Genomic DNA, 23,338 nt, shown 5'->3' with positions numbered 1-23,338 from the left:
GTGTCAAGAGGACTGCAGTCACCTCTCACCACCGTCCTCGACACTCTTCCAAAATATATTACGTAAGACAGATGACTTGCACATTGACTCTTAGCTACATGATAGGACTTATAATCGTCAAACAGACATTACACACATTTGCATACAAATGAAGTCATCTACTTTGGCTTTTTCCACTTGCCGTCCAAACGCTCGGACAGTTCCTATAATGTATTTACTTTGGAAGGTAGGAGTTATATTTTAACTTCCTGATTGATTGCTCCTCGGATATAAGTGCAAGCAATGGTAGAAGAAGGCAAGAATTTCAGAAGAAGCAGCACATTCCACCAGGATGTCTATGAAATGGATTTCAGTTCTGCTGCTGCTCCAGCTGAGCTGTTACTTTAGCTCTGGGAGTTGCGGAAAGGTGCTGGTGTGGCCCACAGAATACAGCCATTGGATCAATGTAAAGACAATCCTGGATGAACTTGTCCAGAGGGGTCATGAAGTGACTGTTCTGACATCTTCAGCTTCCATTCTTGTTGATCCGAACAAATTATCTGCTATTAAATTTGAGATCTATTCTGCACATTTATCTAGAGGTGATTTTGAGGCTTTGTTCATAAAACTGCTCAACATTTGGATATATGATATGCCAAAAGATTCATTTTGGGCGTATTTTTCAGTAATGCAAGAAATTTTTTGGGAATTTTATGAGTGTGCTGAGAAGCTCTGTAAAGATGTAGTTTTGAACAAGAAACTCATGACAAAACTACAAGAATCAAAGTTCGATGTCATTCTTGCAGACGCTGTGGGACCCTGCGGTGAGCTGCTGGCTGAGCTCCTTAAAATACCTTTAGTGTACAGTCTCCGTTTCTCTCCAGGCTACGCATTTGAAAAACACATTGGAGGACTTCCGCTCCCTCCATCCTACGTACCTGTTATTCTGTCAGAATTAACTGATCAAATGACATTCATGGAGAGAGTAAAAAATATGCTATATGTGCTTTATTTTGACTTTTGGTTCCAAACAATAAATGAGAAGAGTTGGAATCAGTTTTACAGCGAAGTCCTAGGTAAGTCATGGTTTTCATTAGTAACATGAAGTCTTAACTCTCCTAGTGCTAGGGAGAGAGTTTGTATAAGTACTAAGGGGGAGGAAATTTGTCTTTTAGAAGTGAAATGATGACATGAAAGTATAAAATGATCTCCCAATCTCCAAACACATGCAAAGACTTATATATGACAGGGCCAGTTAGAATCCCACTGTCCGTTATGGGTACATCACACTCTAGGGAGTCAATAACGACATTAGAGCACTGAGGAATTCTTGAACCAATGACATATCCATTCCATGTGTTTGTTTGTAATATCTTTAAAAAGGGGTTTCTGTGGTTTGCTTTTTAATTTTTTCTCGGTAAAGTATTTTATCCTTCCTTGTTTATGAAATACACACTGAAAATATTACTTATGCTATGCTTTACTTTTTTAGAAGAATTTTAAGTCACAGCATTTTGAATCACTATTCCCTAAATAACGCTCACCCCCACACAGGCATAAGTTTCTCCATTATCAACATCCCCCATCAAAGTGGTACATTTGTGGCAACTCATGAACCTACACTGACACATTATTATCATCCAAAGTTCATAGTTTACGTAAGAGTTTACTCTCAGCTTGGTACATTTTATGAGTTCTAAAAATTTATAACGATACGCATCTACCACTATTATATCAGAGTAGTGTCGCTGCTTTCAATTCCTCTCTGCTGTACTTATTTTCTATATATCCATTTTACTCTACTTTTTTCCATCCTAAAAAAACGGCATTAGAAATTTCACTATCTTGATGAAAGCAGGCATGTCAACTGGGGAGTCATATATTTCTAGTACAACTGTCTATAGTATTGAGGATATTATGTCCAGTTGTTTCTTCAGTTTCCTTAGTTAAGAATTAAAGTGTTGGGATGCCTGGTGGCTCAGCGGTTAAGCGTCTGCCTTTGGCTCATGGTGTGATCCTGGGGTCCCGGGACAGAGTCCCACATCAGGCTCCCTGCATGGAGCCTGCTTCACCCTAATCCTGTGTCTCTGCCTCGCTCTCTGTCTCTCATGAATAAATAAAATCTTTTTTTAAAAAAGAACTAAAGTGTTTACATATTACCTGAAAGATTTTTTCCATAATTTCCAAGAAAACGTCAGAGTTTTCTTGAAAAATTGAGGATCAAGGGAATAACTTGCTGAATTGTAGAAATTAGACTGAGTATTCTAAGGAAAAGTGTTTCCATTGGTTAATTGACAGGGGAGCTTAAATAATTGTTTACATTTGCATCTGTCACTTTTGCAGCATTTCAGAATAAACAAATGCATGTTTAATTTGACAGTGGTTTAGGTTTAATAATGTTTTATGACTGTGAATAACTCCCTCATAATTCCTTCATCCATAGCCAATTAGAAGGCTCTGAGGTACAATGGCTACGTTAGACTCAGGAATCTATAGTATGAAGCTTCTAATGATTACATATTCTTTCACCAGGGCTTATAAATCCTGTTTTAGAGGTCTAAACACACACACGTTAACAAGTTCACATTAAAAAAAAAAAAAAAAAAAACTGTTACTGCCCTAAAGACGTAATGCGCCACAATTAAGAGTGCACGTATCTATTTCCATACTTGTGGAAAATATTCCAGCTGTTACTTGCAAATATTATTTATTACATAAATATTATTAAGCTGTAAATTTTAACTAATTTCAATGGTCAAAACAATCCATCCCCCCCAAAACTCACAGTTTTCTTGGAAAATCTAGGATCAAGGGAATAACTTGCTAAATTGTAGAAATTACACTGAGTACACCGGGAAAGGTGTTTCCATTGCTTAATTGATGGGGGGGGGGGCTCAATAGTTTACATTTGCATGTTACTTTTGCAGAATTCAAGAATAAATAAATACATGGTTTATTTTCATAGTGGCTTAGGTTAACAAATTGGTTGTGAATGTTCTACTGTGATGTGAGAAATGAGTCTTACACTTTGTCTCTCATATTTACATATGATCAACATATATATATGCAAATATATATATTTGCATCAACACATGTTTGTATCATATATGTGTCTGTTAGCAAACTACAAATACTTTTAAGCCTTTTTTCTAACTATGCAAAACTCCTTTCAGAAGATTGCATAGTAAATTCACATTCCATTATTCTCATTTCTTCTACTTGCTTGTAGTAGAAGTTGCTTGTTATGAGTTTTTTTACTTCTTTATTTACTCTTAGTTTTCTACCACGTTTTAATTTTCATTCCAGGATAGTTAACAGAGTGTTATATTACTTTCAGGTGTACAGTATAGTGATTCAACACTTCCATACATCAGTCAGTGCTCATCATGAGTTCACTTCTTAATCCCCATCACCAGTGTTACCCATCCCCCACATTCACCTCCCCTCTGATAACCATCAGTTTTTTTCCCTACAGTTAAAATCTATTTCTTGGTTTCTCTCTCTCTTTTTGTATTTTGCTTGTTTGGTTGGTTCATTAAATTCCACATACGAGTGAAATCATATGGTACTCGATTTTCTCTGACTTATTTTGATTAACATCATAGTATTCTCTAGCTCCATCTGCGTCACTGCAAACCTCAAGACTTCATCCTTTTTTTTCTAAGATTTTTTTTTTTTAATTTATTTGAGAGGGAGAGAGAAAATGAAGCAGACTCCATACTGATTGCAGAGCTCCACTCAGGGCAGGATCCCAAGACCACAAGATCATAACCAGAGCCAAGACCAAGAGTTGGATGCTTAACCAACTGAGTCATCCAGGCACCCCAAGATTTCATTCTTTTTTATGGCTTAGTAATATTCATTGTATAAATATATCATTTCTTCTTTAGCCATTCTTCAGCTGATGGACACTTGGGCTGTTTCCACAATTTGGCTATTGTAGACAATGCTGCTGTAAACGACCAGGAGCATATGCCCTTTTGAATGAGTATTTTTATAATCTTTGGGTAAATACCTTGTAGTGCAAATCCTAGATCATAAGCTAGTTCTACTTTTACCTTTTTGAGAAACCTCCACACTGGTTTCCTGTGGCTTTAATTTGAGCCATTTTGCAAGAGGTGAGGTGATACCTCATTGCGGTTTTGATTTGCATTCCCCTGATGATGAATGATGATGAACATCTTTGCAAGTGTCTGTTAGCCACCTGGATGTCTTCCTTGGAAAAATAACTATTCAGGGCAGCCTGGCTGGCTCAGTGCTTTAGCACCACCTTCAGCCCAGGGCCTGATCCAGGAGATCAGGGATCGAGTCCCACATCAGGTTCCCTGCATGGAGCCTGCTTCTCCCTCTGCTTCTCTCTCTCTCTCTCTCCCTCTCTCTCTGTCAGTGTCTCTTATGAATAGATTAATAAAATATTTTTTAAAAATGCCTATTCATGTCTCTGCCCATTTCTTAACTGCGTTATTTGTTTCCTGGGTGTGGTTGTTGAGTTTGATAAGTTCTTTATAAATGTTGGAGACCATCTCTTTACTGAAAATGGCATTTGCAAATACCTTCTCCCATTCTGTAGGTTGCCTTTTAGTTTTGTTGGTTATTTCCTTGGCTGTACAGAAGACTTTTATCTTGATGAAGTGCCAATAGTTCATTTTTGTTTTTGTTTCCTTTTCTACCACCAATATGTCTAGTAAGAAACTGCTCTTGCTGAGGTCAAAGAGGTCACTGCGTGTTTTCTTCCCAGGATTTTGATGGTTTCCTGTCTCACGCTTAGGTCTTTCATTCCACCTTGAATTTATTTTTGTGTATACTATAAGAAAGTGGTCAAGGCAGCCCGGGTGGCTTAGCGGTTTAGCGCTGCCTTCAGCCCAGGGCATGACTCTGGAGACCCTCCCAACTCAGGACTCCCTGCGTGGAGACTGCTTCTCCCTCTTCCTGTGTCTCTGCCTCTCTCTCTGTCTCTCTCTCTGTGATATCAAAAAAATAAAATAAAATGCAGAATATAAAAAAAAAAGAAAAAAATATGTGGTCCAGTTTCATTCTTTTGCATGTTGCTGTCCAATTTTCCTGACAACAAGAAACTGTCATTTTCCCATTGGATATTCTTTCCTGCTTTGTCAAAGATTAATTGCCCATATGATTGTGGGTTGATTTCTGCATTTTCTATGCTCTTCCATTGATCTATGTGTCTATTTTTGTGTCACGACCATACTGTTTTGATCACTATAGCTTTAGTATAACTTGAAGTCTTGAATTGTGATACGTCCAGTTTTTTTTTTTTTTCTTTTTCAAGGTGCTTTGGTTATTTGGAAACTTTTGTAGTTCCAACAAGTCTTAGGATTGTTTGTTCCAGTTCTGTGAAAAATGCTGTTGGTATTTTGATAGGGATCACATTAAATCTAAAGATTGCCTTGGGCAATATAGACAGTTCAATACTATTCTTCCAAGTTTTGTACATGGAATGCCTTTTAATCCTCAACTTCTTTCATCAGTATTTTATATATTTTATATATTTTATATATATATATATATATATATATATATCAGTATTTATTTATATTTTTTCAGAGTACAGGTCTTTCACCTCTTTGGTTAAGTTATTCTAGATACTTTATTATTTTTGGTGCAATGGCAAACAGGATTGTTTTCTTAATGTCTCTCTTCCACTGCATTATTAATACATAGAAATATAACAGATTTCTGTACACTGATTTGTATCCTGTGACTTTACTGAATTAGTTTATCAGTTCTAGGACTTTTCTGCTTAAGTCTTCAGGGTTTTCTATATACAGTATCATGTCATCTGCAAATAGTGACAGTTTTATTTCTTCCTGACCAATTTGGATGGTTTTATTTCTTTTCATTGTATCATTGCTGTAGCCAGGACTTCTAGTACTATGTTGAATAAAAGTGGTAAGGGTGGACATCCTTGTCCTGTGCCTGACCTTGACGGAGAAGCTCTCAGGTGTTGCCTATTGAGTATGACATTCACTGTGGGTTTTCCATTTAAGCCTTTATTTTTGAGGTATGTTCCCTCGAAACCAACATTGCTGAGGGTTTTTATCATCAATGGCTGTTATACTTTGTCAAACGCCTTTTCTGCATATGTAGAAATGATCATATGCATTTTATCCTTTCTCTTATTGATGTGATCTGTTTGTTTTTTCCCCTTCAGGAAGACCCACTACACTATACGAGTTAATGAGGAAAGCTGATATATGGCTCATTCGATCCTACTGGGATTTGGAATTTCCTCGCCCATTCCTACCACATTTTGACTTTGTTGGAGGCCTCCACTGCAAACCTGCCAAACCCCTGCCTAAGGTAACTGTTTCTTATGTTTTGTTTCCTCTGGGCCATTTCATCAGTATTGTAGCTTAAAAATCTCATTCTCAACAATAGTCATGTGCCCCAACAATATCTGCAGGCAAATCTAATGTTTCCTTGCTGTCATTCCAACTTTTACACAATTCTCATTTGAGATCCGAAAGTTTGATGACTTAGAGCATTAACAGGTTTAATTAATCTATGAGAACATATGTTTTCCGCCACACACTAAGGCCAGACAAAATCTCAGTAAACCTGAGCACAGATAAAGCTACACTGTGTATATAATGAGGACCATAAATTCTGTATATTTAATAAAGACCAAATAATTTTACCACTTATATCTGAAAAAAATCTATAGTATAAAATTGCAATAGTAAACTCAGCATATAAGGTAATAATCTTTATGAAAAAAGCAATGATGTAATAAATTTTAAGTTGATATTGATCCTTCAAGACATAATTGATAAACAAGCATCCCTTACTGAATTCCTTGATGGTCTCTTCATCATGCTGGATGTCTACTAGAGGAATGAGCCACTGTGATTACATTAGCCCTTGCCCGGATTCCACAAAAGGCTAGATAAATAACCTTAATCGTATATAACTAGCTAATGAGTCTGTTAAACTCTGCAAAGGGTCTAATTACTCTGAAACTAAGATCTTATCCAATGGTTAACCTAATATCGATTTTGATTGCAAAATATTTAGGTGTATATGTAACTCTCTCAAGGTCTAAATCCTGACGTAAAACTAGCAAAAGTTATATTCAGTCTAACACAAGGGTCCACCAACAGATAAATCCATAAACAAAATGTATTTACACACAACGGAATATTCGGCCTAAAGTAGAAGAAAATTCTAACACATACTCTGACGTGGCAAATCTTCGGGATATTATGCAAAGTGAAGTGGGCAATCATAAAAAGACAAGTACTGTATGATTCCCCTGATATAAGGTATCCAGATCACTCAAATTCACAGAAATACAAAGTATAATGATGTTTGCTAATGATGGTCAAGGAGGGGGGATTGCTTGGTGGCTCAGCGGTTTAGCGCCTACCTTTGGCCCAGTGATCCTGGAGTCCCGGGATTGAGTCCCATTGGGCTCCCTGCATGGAGCCTGCTTCTCACCCTGCCTATGTCTCTGCCTGTCTCTCTCTCTGTGTCTGCCATGAATAAAAAAATAAAATCTTAAAAAAAATAAATATAAAAAATAATACAGATGTTCAAGGAGGGAATGGGTAATTGTTATATAATGGGTATTGAGATCAAGTTTAACAAGATGAAAAAGTTCTGGTGATTAGTTGACCTACAGTATAAAATATACAAACTATTGGACTGCATAGTCAGATATACTTAAAATAATTTTTATGTGTAGCTTATCACAATAAGGATAAATACAGGCATTACTCTAATAATTCTTGATAATATCTTTTATCTATCTTTAGCTGTTTGTACAAAAATTTTTAAAGATTTATTTATTGGAGGCAGGGCAAGATGGTGGAAGAGTAGGGTCCCCAGGTTACCTGTCCCCACCGACTTACCTAGGTAACTTTCAAATCATCCTGAAAACCTACAAATTCGGCCTGAGATTTAAAGAGAGAACAGCTGGAATGCTACATTGAGAAGAGTCTGTGCTTCTATCAGGTAGGAAGACAGAAAAAAAAAATAAAGAAATTGAAAGCATCCAAGGGGGAGGTGCTCCGCGAGGAGCCGGGCTGAGGCCCCGGCGAGAGCCCCCAGGACAGGAGAGCCTGGGCCCAGAGAAGCAGGAACTTCACCAACCTTCCCCGACAGAACTGTGCTGGCAGGGAGCTCGGGCAGGCTCCCAGGGGCACTAACAGCACCTGCGCCCCGGGGAGAGCTCGCAACACCCCGCAGTCGAGCTCCCTAAAGTGCTGGAGTGCGCTCTGTGGGGCCCCAGAAGCGGCTCAGGTGGTGGCTCCATGGAGAGGGGGCTGCACAGGCTGCAGAAGCTTGATTCCTGTGCTGCAGGCCCTGGATCCCAGGACGTCCAGGGGGCACAGCCCAGGATCCTGCGCTCCCCCCAGGGACAGGCAGAGGCCGGGAGGGCACAGGGCAGCCAGGACGTTCCTGCCCCCGGGTGGCCCCGAGCTGTACAGATCGGCGTCCCCTACCCCCCCGAGCATCCAGGCCCCTGAGTACTAGGAGCTGCGGTAGTTACTGCGATAGTTACTCCAGAGCTGGAGAGCTGGACGCTGCCACTGTTGTTGTTCCTCCTGGTGTCAACTTGTACCTGGGACAGAGCAGGGATGACAGGGAGCAGGGGCCTCACAGGATAAACAGCTCCCACTGAGCCGTGCACCTGGCAGGGGGTGGGGCAGCTCCTGCAGGTGCACACACCTGAGAATCAGCACAGCAGGCCCGTCCCCAAGAAGACCAGCTGGAAGGACAGGGGAAGACCATGTTCTCGACCAAGCAGCACTGGAAAGTTCCAGGGGAATCTGCAACTTACAGTATATAGAATCAGAGGATACCACTCCTTCTTTTTGTTTCTTGCTTGTCGCCCCCCCCTTATTTTTCTCTTTTTCTCCTTTATCCAGTACAACTTGTTTTTAGCCACTCTGCACTGAGCAAAATGACTAGAAGGAAGAACTCACCACAAATGAAAGAAACAGAAACAATACCACAGAGTTTCAGAATTTGGATTATAATTCTATGTCAGACACCCAATTCAGAAGCACAATTATAAAGCTACTAGTGGCTCTGGAAAAAATCAAAAGGATTCAAGAGACTTCATGACTGCAGAATTTAGATCTAATCAGGCTGACATTAAAAATCAATTAAATGAGATGCAATCCAAACTGGAGGTCCTAATGATGACGGTTAATGAGGTAGAAGAAAGAATGAGTGACACAGAGGACAACTTGATGGCAAGGAAGGAAGCTGAGGGAAAAAGAGAAAAACAATTAAAATAACATGAGGATAGGCTAAGGGAAATAAATGACAGCCTCAGAAGGAAAAATCTTCATTTAATTGGGATTCTAGAGGGCACCTAAAGGGCCAGAGGGCCGGAAAGTGTATTTCAACAAATCATAGCTGAAAACTTCCCTAACTTGGGAAGGGAAACAGGCAGTCAGATCCAGGAGATTGAGAGATCCCCCCTAAAATCAATAAAAACCTCTCAACACCCCAACATTTAATAATGAAACTTGCCATTCCAAACATAAAGACAAGATCCTTAAAGAAGCAAGAGACAAGAGATCCCTAATGATTATGGGGAAAAATATTAGATTAACAGCAGACCTCTCCACAGAGACCTGGCAGGCCAGAAAGGGCTGGCAGGATATATTCAGGGTCCTAAATGAGAAGAACATACAGCCAAGAATACTTTATCCAGCAAGGCTCTCATTCAGAATAGAAGGAGAGATAAAGAGCTTCCAAGATAGGCAGAAACTGAAAGAATATGGGACCACCAAACCAGCTCTGCAAGAAATATTAAGGGGGACTCTGTAAAAGAAAAAGGAAGCCCCAGGAAACAATCCACAAAAACAGGGACTGAATAGGTATCATGATGACACTAGGTTCATATCTTTCAATAGTAACTCTGAACATGAATGGGCTTAATGATCCCATCAAAAGGCACAGGGTTTCAGACTGAATAAAAAAGCAAGACCCATCTATTTGCTGTCTAAAAGAGACTTATTTTAGACATAAGGACACCTACAGTCTGAAAATAAAAGGTTGGAGAATCATTTACTATTCAAATGGTTCTCAAAAGAAAGGAGGGGTAGCCATCCTCATATCAGATAAATTAAAGTTTATCCCAAAGACTGTAGTAAGAGATGAAGAGGGACACTATATCATACTTAAAGGATCTATCCAAGGAGAGGACCTAACAATCATGAATATTTATGCCGTGAATGTGGGAGCTGCCAAGTATATCAATCAATTTGGTTGATATCAATCAATAACTTTGGTTATTACCAAAGTTAAGACATACTTAGATAATAATACACTTATACCTGGAGACGTGAACACAGCGCTTTCTACAAATGAGAGATCTTCTAAGCAAACATCCCCAAAGAAACAAGAGCTTTAAATGATACACTGGACCAGATGGATTTCACAGATATTTACAGAACCTTACATCAAAACGCAACTGAATACACATTCTTCTCAGGTGCACATGGAACTTTCTCCAGAATAGACCACATACTGGGTCACAAATCAGGTCTTAACTGATACCAAAAGATTGGGATTGTCCCCTGCATATTTTCAGACCACAATGCTTTGAAACTTGAACTGAATCACAAGAAGTTTGGAAGGATTTCAAACACGTGGAGGTTAAGGACCATCCTGCTAAAAGATGAAAAGGTCAACCAGGAAATTAGAGAGAAATTAAAAAGATTCATGGAAACTAATGAGAATGAAGATACAACCGTTCAAAATCTTTGGGATGCAGCAAAAGCAGTCCTGAGGGGGAAATACTTCACAATACAAGCATCCATCCAAAAACTGGAAAGAACTCAAATACAAAAGCTAACCTTACACATAAAGGAGCTAGAGAAAAAACAGCAGATAGATCCTACACCCAGCAGAAGAAGAGAGTTAATAAAGATTCGAGCAGAACTCAACGAAATCGAGACCAGAACTAACAAAATCAGGAGTTGGTTCTTTGAAAGAATTAATGAGATAGATAAACCATTAGCCAGCCTTATTAAAAAGAAGAGAGAGAAGACTCAAATTAATAAAATCATGAATGAGAAAGGAGAGACACCACCAATACCAAGGAAATACAAATGATTTTAAAAACTTATTATGAACAGCTCTATGCCAATAAATTAGGCAATCTAGAAGAAACAGACGCATTTCTGGAAAACCACAAACTACCAAAACTGGAACAGGAAGAAATAGAAAACCTAAACAGGCCAATAACCAGGGAGGAAATTGAAGCAGTCATCAAAAGCCTCCCAAGACATAAAAGTCCAAGGCCAGATGGCTTCCCAGGGGAATTCTATCAAACGTTTGAAGAAACCATACCTATTCTACTAAAGCTGTTCGGGAAGATAGAAAGAGATGGAGTACTTCCAAACTCATTCTATGAGGCCGTCATCACCTTAATTCCAAAACCAGACAAAGACCCCACCAAAAAGGAGAATTATAGACCAATATTCCTGATGAACATGGATGCAAAAACTCTCAACAAGCTAATAGGATCCAACAGTACATTAGGAATATTATTCATCATGACCAAGTGGGATTTATCCCTGGGATGCAAGGCTGGATCAACACTCATAAAGCAATCAATGTGATAGATCATTTCAACCAGGGAAAAAACAAGAACCATATGATCCTCTCAAAAGATGCAGAGAAAGCATTTGACAAAATACAGCATCCATTCCTGATTAAAACTCTTCAGAGTGTAAGGATAGAGGGAACATTCCTCAACATCTTAAAAGCCATCTACGAAAAGCCCACAGCAAATATCATTCTCATTGGGGAAGCACTGGGAGCCTTTCCCCTAAGATCAGGAACAAGACAGGGATGTCCCCTCTCACCACTGCTATTCCACATAGTACTAGAAGTTCTAGCCTTCAGCAATCAGACAACAAAAAGAAATAAAAGGCATTCACATTGGCAAAGAAGAAGTCAAACTCTCCCTCTTCACAGATGACATGATACTGTATGCAGAAAACCCAAATGACTCCACCCCAAGATTGCTAGAACCCATGCAGCAATTCGGCAGTGTGGCAGGATACAAAATCAATGCCCAGAAACCAGTGGCATTTCTATACACTAACAAGGAGACTGGAGAAAGAGAAATTAAGGAGTCAATCTCATTTACAATTGCACCTAAAAACATAAGATATTTAGGAACAAACCTAACCAAAGAGGTAAAGGATTGATACCTAAAAACTATAGAACACTTCTGAAAGACATTGAGGAAGACACAAAGAGATGGAAAAATATTCCATGCTCATGGATTGGCAGAATTAATATTGTGAAAATGTCAATGCTACCCAGGGCAATTTACACGTTTAATGCAATCCCTATCAAAAACCATGGACTTTCTTCAGAGAGTAAGAACAAATTATTTTAAGATTTGTGTGGAATCAGAAAAGACCCCGAATAGCCATGGGAATATTAAAAAAGAAAACCATATCTGGGCGCATCACAATGCCAGATTTCAGGTTGTACTACAAAGTTGTGGTCATAAAGACAGTGTGGTACTGGCACAAAAACAGACACATAGATCAATGGAACAGAATAGAGAACCCAGAAGTGGACCCTCAACTCTATTGTCAATTAATATTCGACAAAGCAAGAAAGACTATCCACTGGAGAAAAGACAGTCTCTTCAATAAATGGTGCTGGGAAAATTGGACATCCACATGCGGAAGAATGAAAGTAGACAACTCTCTTGCACCATACACAAAGATAAACTCAAAATGGATGAAAGATTTAAATGTGAGACAATATTCCATCAAAATCCTAGAGGAGAACACAGGCAACAACCCTTTTGAACTTGGTCACAGCAACTTCTTGCAAGATACATCCATGAAGCCAAGAGAAGCAAAAGCAAAAATATGAACTATTGGGACTTCATCAAGATAAAAAGCTTCTGCACAGTAACAGACACAGTCAACAAAACTCAAAGACAACCTACAGAATGGGAGAAGATATTTGCAAATGACGTATCAGATAAAGGGCTAGTTTCCAAGATCTATAAAGAACTTATTAAACTCAACAGTAAAGAAACAAACAATCCAATTATGAAATGGGCAAGAGACATAAACAGAAATTTCACAGAGAAAGACAGAGACATGGCCAACATGCACATGAGAAAAATATTCCGCATCACTTGCCATCAGGGAAATACAAATCAAAACCACAATGAGATCCCAATTCACACCAGTGAGAATGGGGAAAATTAACAAGCAGGAAACAGCAAATGTTGGAGAGGATGCGGAGAAAAGGGAACCTTCTTACACTGTTGGTGGGAATGTGAACTGGTGCAGCCACTCTGGAAATCTATGTGGAGGTTCCTCAGAGTTAAAAATAAATCTACCCTATGACGCAGCAATTGCACTGCTAGGGATTTACCCCAAAGATACACATGCAGTGAAACGGCAGGACACCTGCACCCCGATGTTTCTAGCAGCAATGTCCACAATAGCCAAACTGTGGAAAGAGCCTCGGTGTCCACCGAAAGATGAATAGATAAAGAAGATATGGTCTATGTATACAATGGAATATTACTCAGCCATTAGAAACGACAAATACCCACCATTTGCTTCAACGTGGATGCAACTGGAGGGTATTATGCTGAGTGAAATACGTCAATCAGAGAAGGACAAACATTATATGGTCTCATTCATTTGAGGAATATAAAAATTAGTGAAAGGGAATAAAGGGAAAGGAGAGAAAATGAGTGGAAATATCAGTGAGGGTGACAAAACATGAAAGACACCTAACTCTAGGAAAGAACAAGGGGTAGCAGAAAGGGATGTGGGTGGGGTGTTGGGGTGACTGGGTATGGGCACTGAGGGGGCCATTGGCGGGAAAAGCACTGGGTGTTATGGTATATGTTGGCAAACTGACTCCATAAAAATTTTTTTAAAAGATTTATTTATTTATTTATTTATTTATTTATTTATTTATTTATTTATTTATTTATATGAGAGAGAGAGAGAGAGAGAGACTGCACATGGGGTGGGCAGCAGAAGGAGAGAGAGAACACCCAGGAAAGTCCCCACTGAGCACAGAGCTAGACACAGGGCTCAATCTCACAACCCCGAAATCATAACCTGAGCCCAAATCAAGAGTCGGATGCCGAAACGACTGAGCCTCCCACGCAACCTCATAGAAATTCTTTCAATAGTGTTTGCTATGCTGTTTCTCTTTTGTGATGGAGCAAATTTTTTCTTCACAGGAAATGGAAGAGTTTGTCCAGAGCTCTGGAGAAAACGGTATTGTGGTGTTTTCTCTAGGGTCAATGGTCAATAACATGCCAGAGGAAAGAGCCAATGTGATTGCATCAGCCCTTGCCCAGATTCCACAAAAGGTTAGATAAAGTACCTTAATTGTATACAACTACCTAATGAGGCTGTTAAACTCTGTAAAGGGCCGGATTACCCTTTCCTTCATGACATGAACATCATTATGATAGCTCCAGTTTATCTCAAACATGGGGAAAATATAAATGGCAGATGCTAAGTACTACAGAAGTTGTTTTGACAATAACTTTGGCATTAACATTGACATTGGAAAAATATATTTATAGGACGTGCAGAGAAACCTTGGTATTCTAACGTATTGTGGGCAGGAATAGCAATCACCAAATTCTGTCTGTCATTCTTTCCTTTTCCTTACAAGATCTGCATTCCTTTCAAGACTTCCAAGGGCACTGACTACCTCATAGCTGTTCTCAGAAAGGAGTTAAATTTCAACAGTTATGTTAAAGAGGAACTGATAAAAGTCTGAAAAGCACCCTGCAGTTTACACTTACCAGATAATCCAGGTTTCTCTTCCTTCCCCTAAATTTTGAGATAAGCCTCCTCAGTGTGCTGTGTAGAAAAACAATGCCCAGGGCTCACCAAACTATGTCTAGGCTTTCCTCCAGCCAAGATGACTTGGAAAAAGGGAAAAATTGACATGACTGATGGAATGGGCCCTATTACGAGTGAAAGAGTAAAATCAATGAAAAGGGGGAAGATGGGTCCACTCCTCAAGGTGACCCAGTGCTTAGTAATATCTGGTTCCAAAGGACTCTAACTTATTGGAATAATAACTGCTCCCGATGAAGGAAGGAAAAAAAATACATATTAAGGAGTCAACCAGAAACAACCTAGCATGGGAAAGTTTCACATGCCTCTTTCTGCATAAACTACAATAGTAAATTATTTTCCAATATATAGAATGCACCTGGAGTATTTGGGTATTTGTGAGCTACTTTCCGGTCACTGTAATAGTTTCTCCTTATGCTAATTTTTGCTTACTATCGCAAGTTATTTTAACATTCATATAGCAAATATATGCTAACCAATGCAAACTATATTCCAGTTATGAGGATTGCTGGGAAATTCTAAAATCAGAATCTATTTTAATATGGCAATGGAAATTGCTTGGGCATAGATTTCATATCAATCAATGCTGTCAATGCTTTGTAGTGCATCATTGACATGTCAACAACCAGTTCAATAAAACTTAGCACCACTACACTTTTGGAGTTTTTTTGACACGTACACTGTTATTTCTGAAATGCCAACAGGCTTTTCTTCCCACATGTAAAGATCTGCCAAACCAAGAAATACTAATAATAATCTGCATTCATCTAAAAAAATTACCTTTTTCTTGGAAGTAGTGCCTAATCATTAGTAAAGTGAAAGTTAAACGTACTTAGGAGAAATTATTGATATTAATGAATTACTAATAAGCAGAATTACTTGTTTCTCACAAGCAGCAGATTGCACATTTAGCTTTTTTGTGTGTCAAAACATGGAAAACTCAAATAAAAGAACTTAAGGAACAAGTCGCTATGAACAAGTGGATATAAGGGAACGTCCTTCTGTGTCACTTAAAAAGTTGTAAATAGGTTGGTATTACATTGGAAGATGAAAGCAATGATAACAGACAAAGGTGTGGATCTTAGTAATTTCCTACTCGTTTGCACTAGAATTATAATAACTGCCTAAAAATTTCTTAAATGCTTGAATTTGTCCTTGATAATCTCATCTGTCTAATCCTCATGTGTGAAATATTATGATTACATTCATACTTGCTTGAATATAAAAATAAGTAACAAAATGGGGGTATTCTTACTATACTAGGGTTATAGTAGTCTCATTTTTAATATCTTTTGTCCTTGTTATTTATCAGTCAAAGAAAGGAGTCTAACTAGATTATCTCTTAATTTTTAAAATGTTCACAAGCTATAACTTCAAAGTTCAAGTCATGAAATAAGGTATTTTCTTTAACAGGTTCTATGGAGATTTGATGGCAAGAAACCAGACACCTTAGGGCCAAATACTCGGCTGTATAAGTGGCTTCCCCAGAATGACCTTCTTGGTAAGAATCTGGAAAATACTGAATTGAAAGTAATCCTAACAAAATGGTAACAGTTCACCAAAAAGCAATCTGACTGAGCATTTACTACTCAAAAACTCAAAACTAAAACTTAACTTTCTTATATTTATTTTGCAGACCTAGAGGGAAAAAGAAAATCAACAACAGTTGGCATGTTGTTATACACAGTCCCATTCCTTATGGCCAGAATCAAAGTATCTGTATTTCAGCTGTAATTACTTCTCCCACATAATTTGTTACTACCTACCTAGAACATCGCTCTGTCTCTGAACCTTCCCACCTTGTTCCTATCCTTTCTCCTTCTGCATGGGTATTCAGTGCCAATGAAAAACAATAGCCTCTCTTTTATTACCAGGGACTCTACATTTTCTCTAGAAAAATACCATAATCTTTTCCATGAAGTCACAACACATTTCACGATAAAGTGCTATCTTTCCTTCCCCTATTTGAGCCACCACCATCACACTTCCTGCTGCCTTGACACCCTACATGTGAAACTCAATGACTACTGTGTCTTTAAGAGAATATGTTCTAACATGCCACCTCCCTTTCTTTTTTTTTGCACCCTTTCCCCTTTTTTTGGTGATAACCAGAATGTTATCGTTCAATCTGTCTGCCCAGCAATCTTGTATTCATTTTTCAAGTGACAAGTACCACACCAATCTTCATTTACCTCTCCAGCACATTTATGTGCTTTTTGCGCTGAGAGCCCAAAGACATTTTAATGCTGTTTCATGTTTATATAATAACATTTGTCTTATGTTGCCCAATTCTCATTTCATTTCTGAGACTTACAGTTAATAATGTGCTGAGATTCATCCAATCCTAGGTCATCCGAAAGCCAAAGCCTTTATAACCCATGGTGGAACCAACGGCATCTATGAGGCGATCTACCACGGGATCCCCATGGTGGGCATTCCCTTGTTTGCCGATCAAGCTGATAACATTGTTCACATGAAAGCTAAGGGAGCAGCTATCAGACTGGACTTCAGCACAATGTCTAGTGCAGACTTGCTCAATGCATTGAGGACAGTCATTAATGACCCTTCGTGAGTATTACATTTTTTTCAATAGACAGAATTTATCGATAGATTATCAATAGATTATCGATAAACAGTCAATGGTGGCTGTGAGTTTCCTCCCATTCTTAAGAGGCTAATTTGGAAAGAAGCCAAGTGATAGAACTGATCTGAAATCTACTTTTATTTTCAACCAGACATTTATTTCACAGTTGCATTTAAATCCCTTTGACTTAATGGGCAACCAATTATTACAACAATTTTCTACATACACAAATGCAAACGATTATATAGTAACTGTAAGAACATTTCAAAGTTCCTATGATAGAAACCATAGAATGAAAGAATGAAGAACTTGAAGTCATGTACAGTGACTTTCAATTCAGTACCAAAATTTCCAAAGCTATAAATCTCTTTTTGCTCAAACATTGATTTTGGTTCTTATTGTTAATATATTTTATAATATGTAATTTGTGTACCATAAAACTAAAAGTATAAAATTCAAATATGTGTAGTGTATTATGGAATTATGAAACCATCACCATAATCTAAGTTTGGGACATTTTCATTAGCCCAGAAGAAATCACATACGACTGACTTAGGAGTCTTTGCCCATTTCTCTTGCCTCAAGTAAACATTAATCTACTTGTGTCTCTACAAATTGCTGTGTTCTGGGTGTTTCATACAAGTGGAATCATACGACTTATGGGCTTTTGCATGTGGCTTCTTTCATTTGGCATGTTTTTGAGTTTCATTCGTGTGGTCGTTTTGTATTGCTGCATGATAAATATCCTATGGTATGGATATGCAACAGTCTATCCATGTATCAGTTCGTGAACATTTGGGTTATTTCCACATTTAGGTATTATAAATATTGCTACACATTTATGGTGTGAACAAAATTTTTCACTTCTTTTGGGTAGACATCTAGGAGTAGAATTTTGGGTAGACATCTAGGTCACAGATTATCTCCATGAGGAGCTGCCAAATTGATGTCCAAATAAGTTGCACTATTTTACATTTCCGCCAGCTAAGTATGGGAGATTCAAGTTCTCCACATCATTTTCAACACTTGCTATCATCTTTTTTATTACAGCCATCCTAGTGGGTCTCTCCTTGTGGTCTTCATTTCCATTTCTCTTACAGCCAAACTTATTAAACATCTTTTCATGTACTTATTGTCATTCACATATCAGAAATACTGAAAAAAATGTATTATGGGGAGAAAATGGTAGAGTAATTGCATAATAAAAATACCTTAAAACAAGAGAGAAAGGTAAAGAAATATAAGGCAGGTTGGCCAAATAGAAAAGAAAACAGACTAAGACAGTAGATGAAAATATAAATATGCCAAGACATTAAATCTAAACAGACTAAATAATTTAAAGACAGAGAATGTCAGAACACCTTTTTAAAACTATATGCCAGTTATAAGACATGTTCAAATAGAAATGCGCAAAAGATTGTAAGTACGAAGAAGGTAGGAAATGATCTATTCTAGCAGTAACCGCAGAAAGATGTTGGACCCATGCTAATATCAGACACACTAGTCCAGAATCACCAACAAAAATAAAGAGAAGTATTTCATAATGATGAATAGATTGATCTTTCAAAACAGAACAAATTACCAATTAGTGACGCCTACTACAAAAAACATCAAAATGCAGTAGAAGTGGGCCAAAGAACAAACATTCAAATTTACAGTCATAATATTGAATTTTTAAACATCTTTCTCAGTAACATAGAAAAATAAGATCAAAACAAGGGAAAAAAGATAACAAGACAATGGAAGGGAGAAATACTTAAGTGTTTTGAAGGACACAATTTAAAAATGCAACCCATCTGACATATACATAAAACAACAGAGAATACCCATTTTTGAAGAATGGAATAGATACTGGAATTAACTGTACATGGGCCATAAACCAAAAGGAATTTTGAAAAATATAAATCATCAAGAGCACACTGTTCAGCTCTACTGGGATTCACTTAGAATCGTCAAAAAGAAAGACAACTAAAACCTCTCTACATTTTGGAAATTCAGCAATATCCCTCTACATAACTCAGCCGATAAAGAAATCATACTCATACATACACCTCTTCTCAGCAATTCCACTTCTACACATACACAAACACATGTACAAACATGTAAATCAAAAGATACAAGGCTTTTATGGCAGCATTAGTAGTAATGGCCAAAAGATTATTAACACAAATGGCTATTGATCGTTAAATGATGAAATAACCTGTGCTATTGCCAAACAATGGAATACCATACAGTGCTAGAATTACCCAACAACTCTTACACAAAAGACCAAAGGAAATGAGTGCTCACTTCATATTCTAATATATAAATAATAAAAACTAATCTATGATGACTAAAAGGATCAGGGCAGATGGGGTGCTTCTGGGTAGCTTGTGACACCCTATACCAGTATCTTAGTAGTAGGTACATTATTACATCCACTTCACAATAATATTCCAGCTAATTTTGAATGTATGGGTATTCCGTGAGACTATGTGCATGTTTCTTATGTAATACGCCTAAAGGTTATTTTGGAAAATAAAACATGTTTTCAAGTCCTAGGTTGCAAATAGCAAAACACATACACATAGACACAAACAGAACAAATGTCTCAAGGTGCCAGGATAGTGTGGCCCAGAAAAGTCTCTCTGAGACGGGACACAAAGCTGGGTCATCCATCCAGAGGTAGAAGCAGCCTTGGGGTGTGGCAGGGAAGTGTCCAGCAGAGACCGAGGAGCCAGAATGTGCAAAGGTGCTGGCTGAGGTGGGATACGTCTGGCAACTTCAGTGAACTGCTAGCAAGCCTCTGTGCCTACAGCAGAGTGTACCTGGGACAAAGTGACAGGAAACGAAGTTGCCCGGTGTCTGTATTTGCAAGATCCTAGAGTCCAAAATCCATATTTGAATTTTACTGTAGGTAGTGAGAAGCCAGTTGGAAATTTTTAGTAGGGAAGTGTCATAATCTGATGTCGGTTTTCAAAAACCAGACTGGCTACATGATGGAAAATAAAGAGTAGAGGATAGAAGAATGGAAGGACGAGGACCGGTGAGGCAGCATTTTACTCACCATGACGCAATTCCCTTTCCTGCTTCATGAGGATCATTCTAGAAGTGCATTCCCACCATCTCTTTTATAGCTGTTACAATGGCTCGTATCCTTTTCTCTGTTAGAAAAGATCAATTATCCTAACTTCCATTTTTACTTTTCAAAACGTTCGTCACTCAGAAAATTCCAATTTAAAAGCCAAATCTCCTCTGAGGACCCAAATAAAAAACACACGACTTCTGTAATTCTACGGCACTTGTTTTGAATCATTTGTATGGCACTTTTCAAAAACCTTTCATGGGAATTCTTTGATTTGGCAAATTAACTTCCTTTCAATGCCGGCATCTTTACGTTTCTCCCTTAGGTACAAAGAGAATGCTACGAAATTATCAAGAATTCACCACGATCAGCCTATAAAGCCCCTGGACCGAGCAGTCTTCTGGATCGAGTATGTCATGCGCCACAAAGGAGCCAAGCACCTGCGGCCGGCCTCCCATGACCTCACCTGGTTCCAGTACCACTCCTTGGATGTGACTGGGTTCCTGCTGGCCTGTGTGGCAACTGCTATGTTTGTCACCACACAATGTTGTCTGTTTTGTTGTCGGAAGGTCGCAAAAACAGGGAAGAAGATCAAAAAGGAGTAGTCGTATCTGAGGCCTCCAGCTGGTCTGCCTCCTAGGTGGGACTCCTCCAGTTTATGCCAGCAAGGAGTTATGATGTCAAGGTCCCTTCCCCTGTGAAGAAACGACTCCTCACAACTTAGCTTCTGAGATCAACTCTGCTCTCAAGGGATTTATTGCCTGTTTAAGAGTTAGAAATATGTCATGCCAACAGAAAAACTGGCAAAATTAAATTAAATTAAAATAAAACTCTACAGGAATTTACCGAAACTTATTATTCTAAATGAAAAGTCATCCCTCTCCAAAAATTACTGAGCTTACCTGTGTTTCCAACATTGGGCATGGATATAAGAACATTAAGTAGGCTATTCACAGTATCACTGTTACTGTGCAAATACTCCGAATATTTTAACTTCATTTTGGTGCAAAATTTGTCATTTTGTCCTTTGCTAGAGAAACTACAGGTAGTTAAAGTTGTATAAAATGACTTACCCATCCATTTTGTTTTGGGTGACCACTAATTCTCCTGGGCTTTTATTGTGTACCCAGCCTGAGCATCACTCCTTACCCTAGGACATGGCAAGTTGATGGCCTTCTTCCAGTTTACTCATTTTTCAGTGAAATGTTTGTGAAATTAAAATATGACAACCACTACCTGCATCCTATATAAAATGAACTATATGAAAGTCTTTGTTTTCATGACCAAATTCTCTTTTCTCTTCTTGACCTTTAAAAACATTCATCTGGGGGATCCTTGGGTGGCGCAGTGGTTTGACGCCTGCCTTTGGTCCAGGGCATGATCCTGGAGTCCCGGGTTCAAGTCCCACGTCGGGCTCCCGGAATGGAGTCTGCTTTTCCCTCCTCCTGTGTCTCTGCCTCTCTCTCTCTCTCTCTCTCTCTCTCTTTCGTCTATCATAAATAAATAATTAATTAAATATTTAAAAAATATATAAGAATATATAAAAACGTTCATCTTGTTGCTTTCACTCTCATGTTCAGTCTTTGATAATGCATGCAAGGTCTTATTAACTGGCTAGCCCCCTCATGGTTCAACAGAGGCAGCAGACAGAAATGCCCATCTACCTTTTTCCTGAAAAAGGCTCATTTGCATACTTTAAAAGCTGCTGCCCAAGAATTTCGTTTCAAATTTAGCACCATCTAGCAACAGACTTTAATCCTCCCTAGCGTCCAGTGGGTGCCATTTTCAAGATCACCGCTGTCTCACTGGAATGAGAATGTACACATGTCTGGCATGCTGGCTTGTGGCAGCTGCACAGGAGGCATAAGATTTGACCACCTGGCTCTGAGATATTCTTCAAATACATCATATGTTAGGCCACAAAAATATCTAAATAAATTTAAGAAAATTGAAATCATGTCAAGCAACTTCCCTGATTTGGTGGCCAGAAGTGTAAGAAGTGTTGCATTGTGAAATAACAAGAAATACATATATTGATCTTGGCTCCCAGTTCCTAACAAAGAGCTTCTAAAATCTTATGAATTCCTTAGTGATAAGTACACTAGTAGCATCTTTTGTCTGTGACCCTAATCCCCGACATGGAGCTCCTAAAACCCTTATAAAATCCTAAGTGATAAGAGCAGTAAAAGCATCTTTTATTCTAATGAGGTAATTCTCCTGGATGACTGGGGGAGAGGGGTAGCTGGAAAAACCACAGCATAATTGAAGCTAACAATTTTCAACTTCACCCTCCACTTCTTTAGAGAGGGGAAAGGCTAGAATTGAAATAAATATTGATCATGCCCATGCAAGGAAGCCTTCATAAATATTCCCAAAATACAGTGTTCAGAGAACTTTCAGATTAGAGAACATATTTATGTATTTGCAGGTGGTACACCGCAAATTCACTGACATAGAATCTGCTATACTCCAAAACCTCCTAGACCTTGTGTTATGTATCTTTATTTGGCTGTTCATATCCTTTAATAAATTGATAAGTGTAATTTAGTGTTTCCCTTAATTTTATTAGCTATTCTAGCAAATAATCAAATCCAAGGGGGAGGAGGTCATAGAATCTTCCCATTTGTACCCAAGTTGAACAGAAGTTGTGGGTAGCCAGAAGATGTGCTACTTATAATTGGCATCTGAAATGGCACATGAGACAAGAGCCTTCAATCTGTGAGATGTGATGTTGCCTCCAGTAGCTAGTCAGAATCGAGTTAAATTCAGGGACACCCAGGTGGTATCACAGAGAATTGCTTGATGTGGTAGGAAAAAAAAATGCATAGTTGGTGGCCAGAAGTGTCAAAAGTATTG

General features: G+C 38.4%; 1 protein-coding gene across 1 annotated transcript; it reads left to right on the top strand.

Moving 5' to 3' along the window:
• Nucleotides 1–168: 168 nt before the first annotated feature.
• LOC129521338 (UDP-glucuronosyltransferase 2B31) lies at nt 169–21,317 on the top strand. The gene is made up of 6 exons (XM_055342668.1): nt 169–1,055; nt 6,149–6,297; nt 14,201–14,332; nt 16,248–16,335; nt 17,183–17,402; nt 20,808–21,317. The coding sequence occupies exons 1-6, from the start codon at nt 332–334 to the stop codon at nt 21,085–21,087; spliced, it is 1,593 nt and encodes a 530-aa protein (XP_055198643.1). The 5' UTR covers nt 169–331; the 3' UTR covers nt 21,088–21,317.
• The last annotated feature ends 2,021 nt before the right edge of the window (nt 21,318–23,338 follow it).

Source organism: Nyctereutes procyonoides, unplaced genomic scaffold, assembly GCF_905146905.1.
Source record: "Nyctereutes procyonoides isolate TBG_1078 unplaced genomic scaffold, NYPRO_anot_genome, whole genome shotgun sequence".
Taxonomy (NCBI): Eukaryota; Metazoa; Chordata; class Mammalia; order Carnivora; family Canidae; genus Nyctereutes; species Nyctereutes procyonoides.
This window is presented reverse-complemented; position numbering and strand designations above follow the sequence as displayed.

Excerpts from the sequence above, each read along its gene's own strand:
- LOC129521338 (XM_055342668.1), top strand. The coding sequence starts at position 332 with ATGTCTATGAAATGGATTTCAGTTCTGCTGCTGCTCCAGCTGAGCTGT. Across the intron at positions 6,298-14,200 it reads CTGCCAAACCCCTGCCTAAG|GAAATGGAAGAGTTTGTCCA; the intron begins GTAACTGTTTCT and ends TTTTCTTCACAG. Across the intron at positions 16,336-17,182 it reads TCCCCAGAATGACCTTCTTG|GTCATCCGAAAGCCAAAGCC; the intron begins GTAAGAATCTGG and ends ATCCAATCCTAG.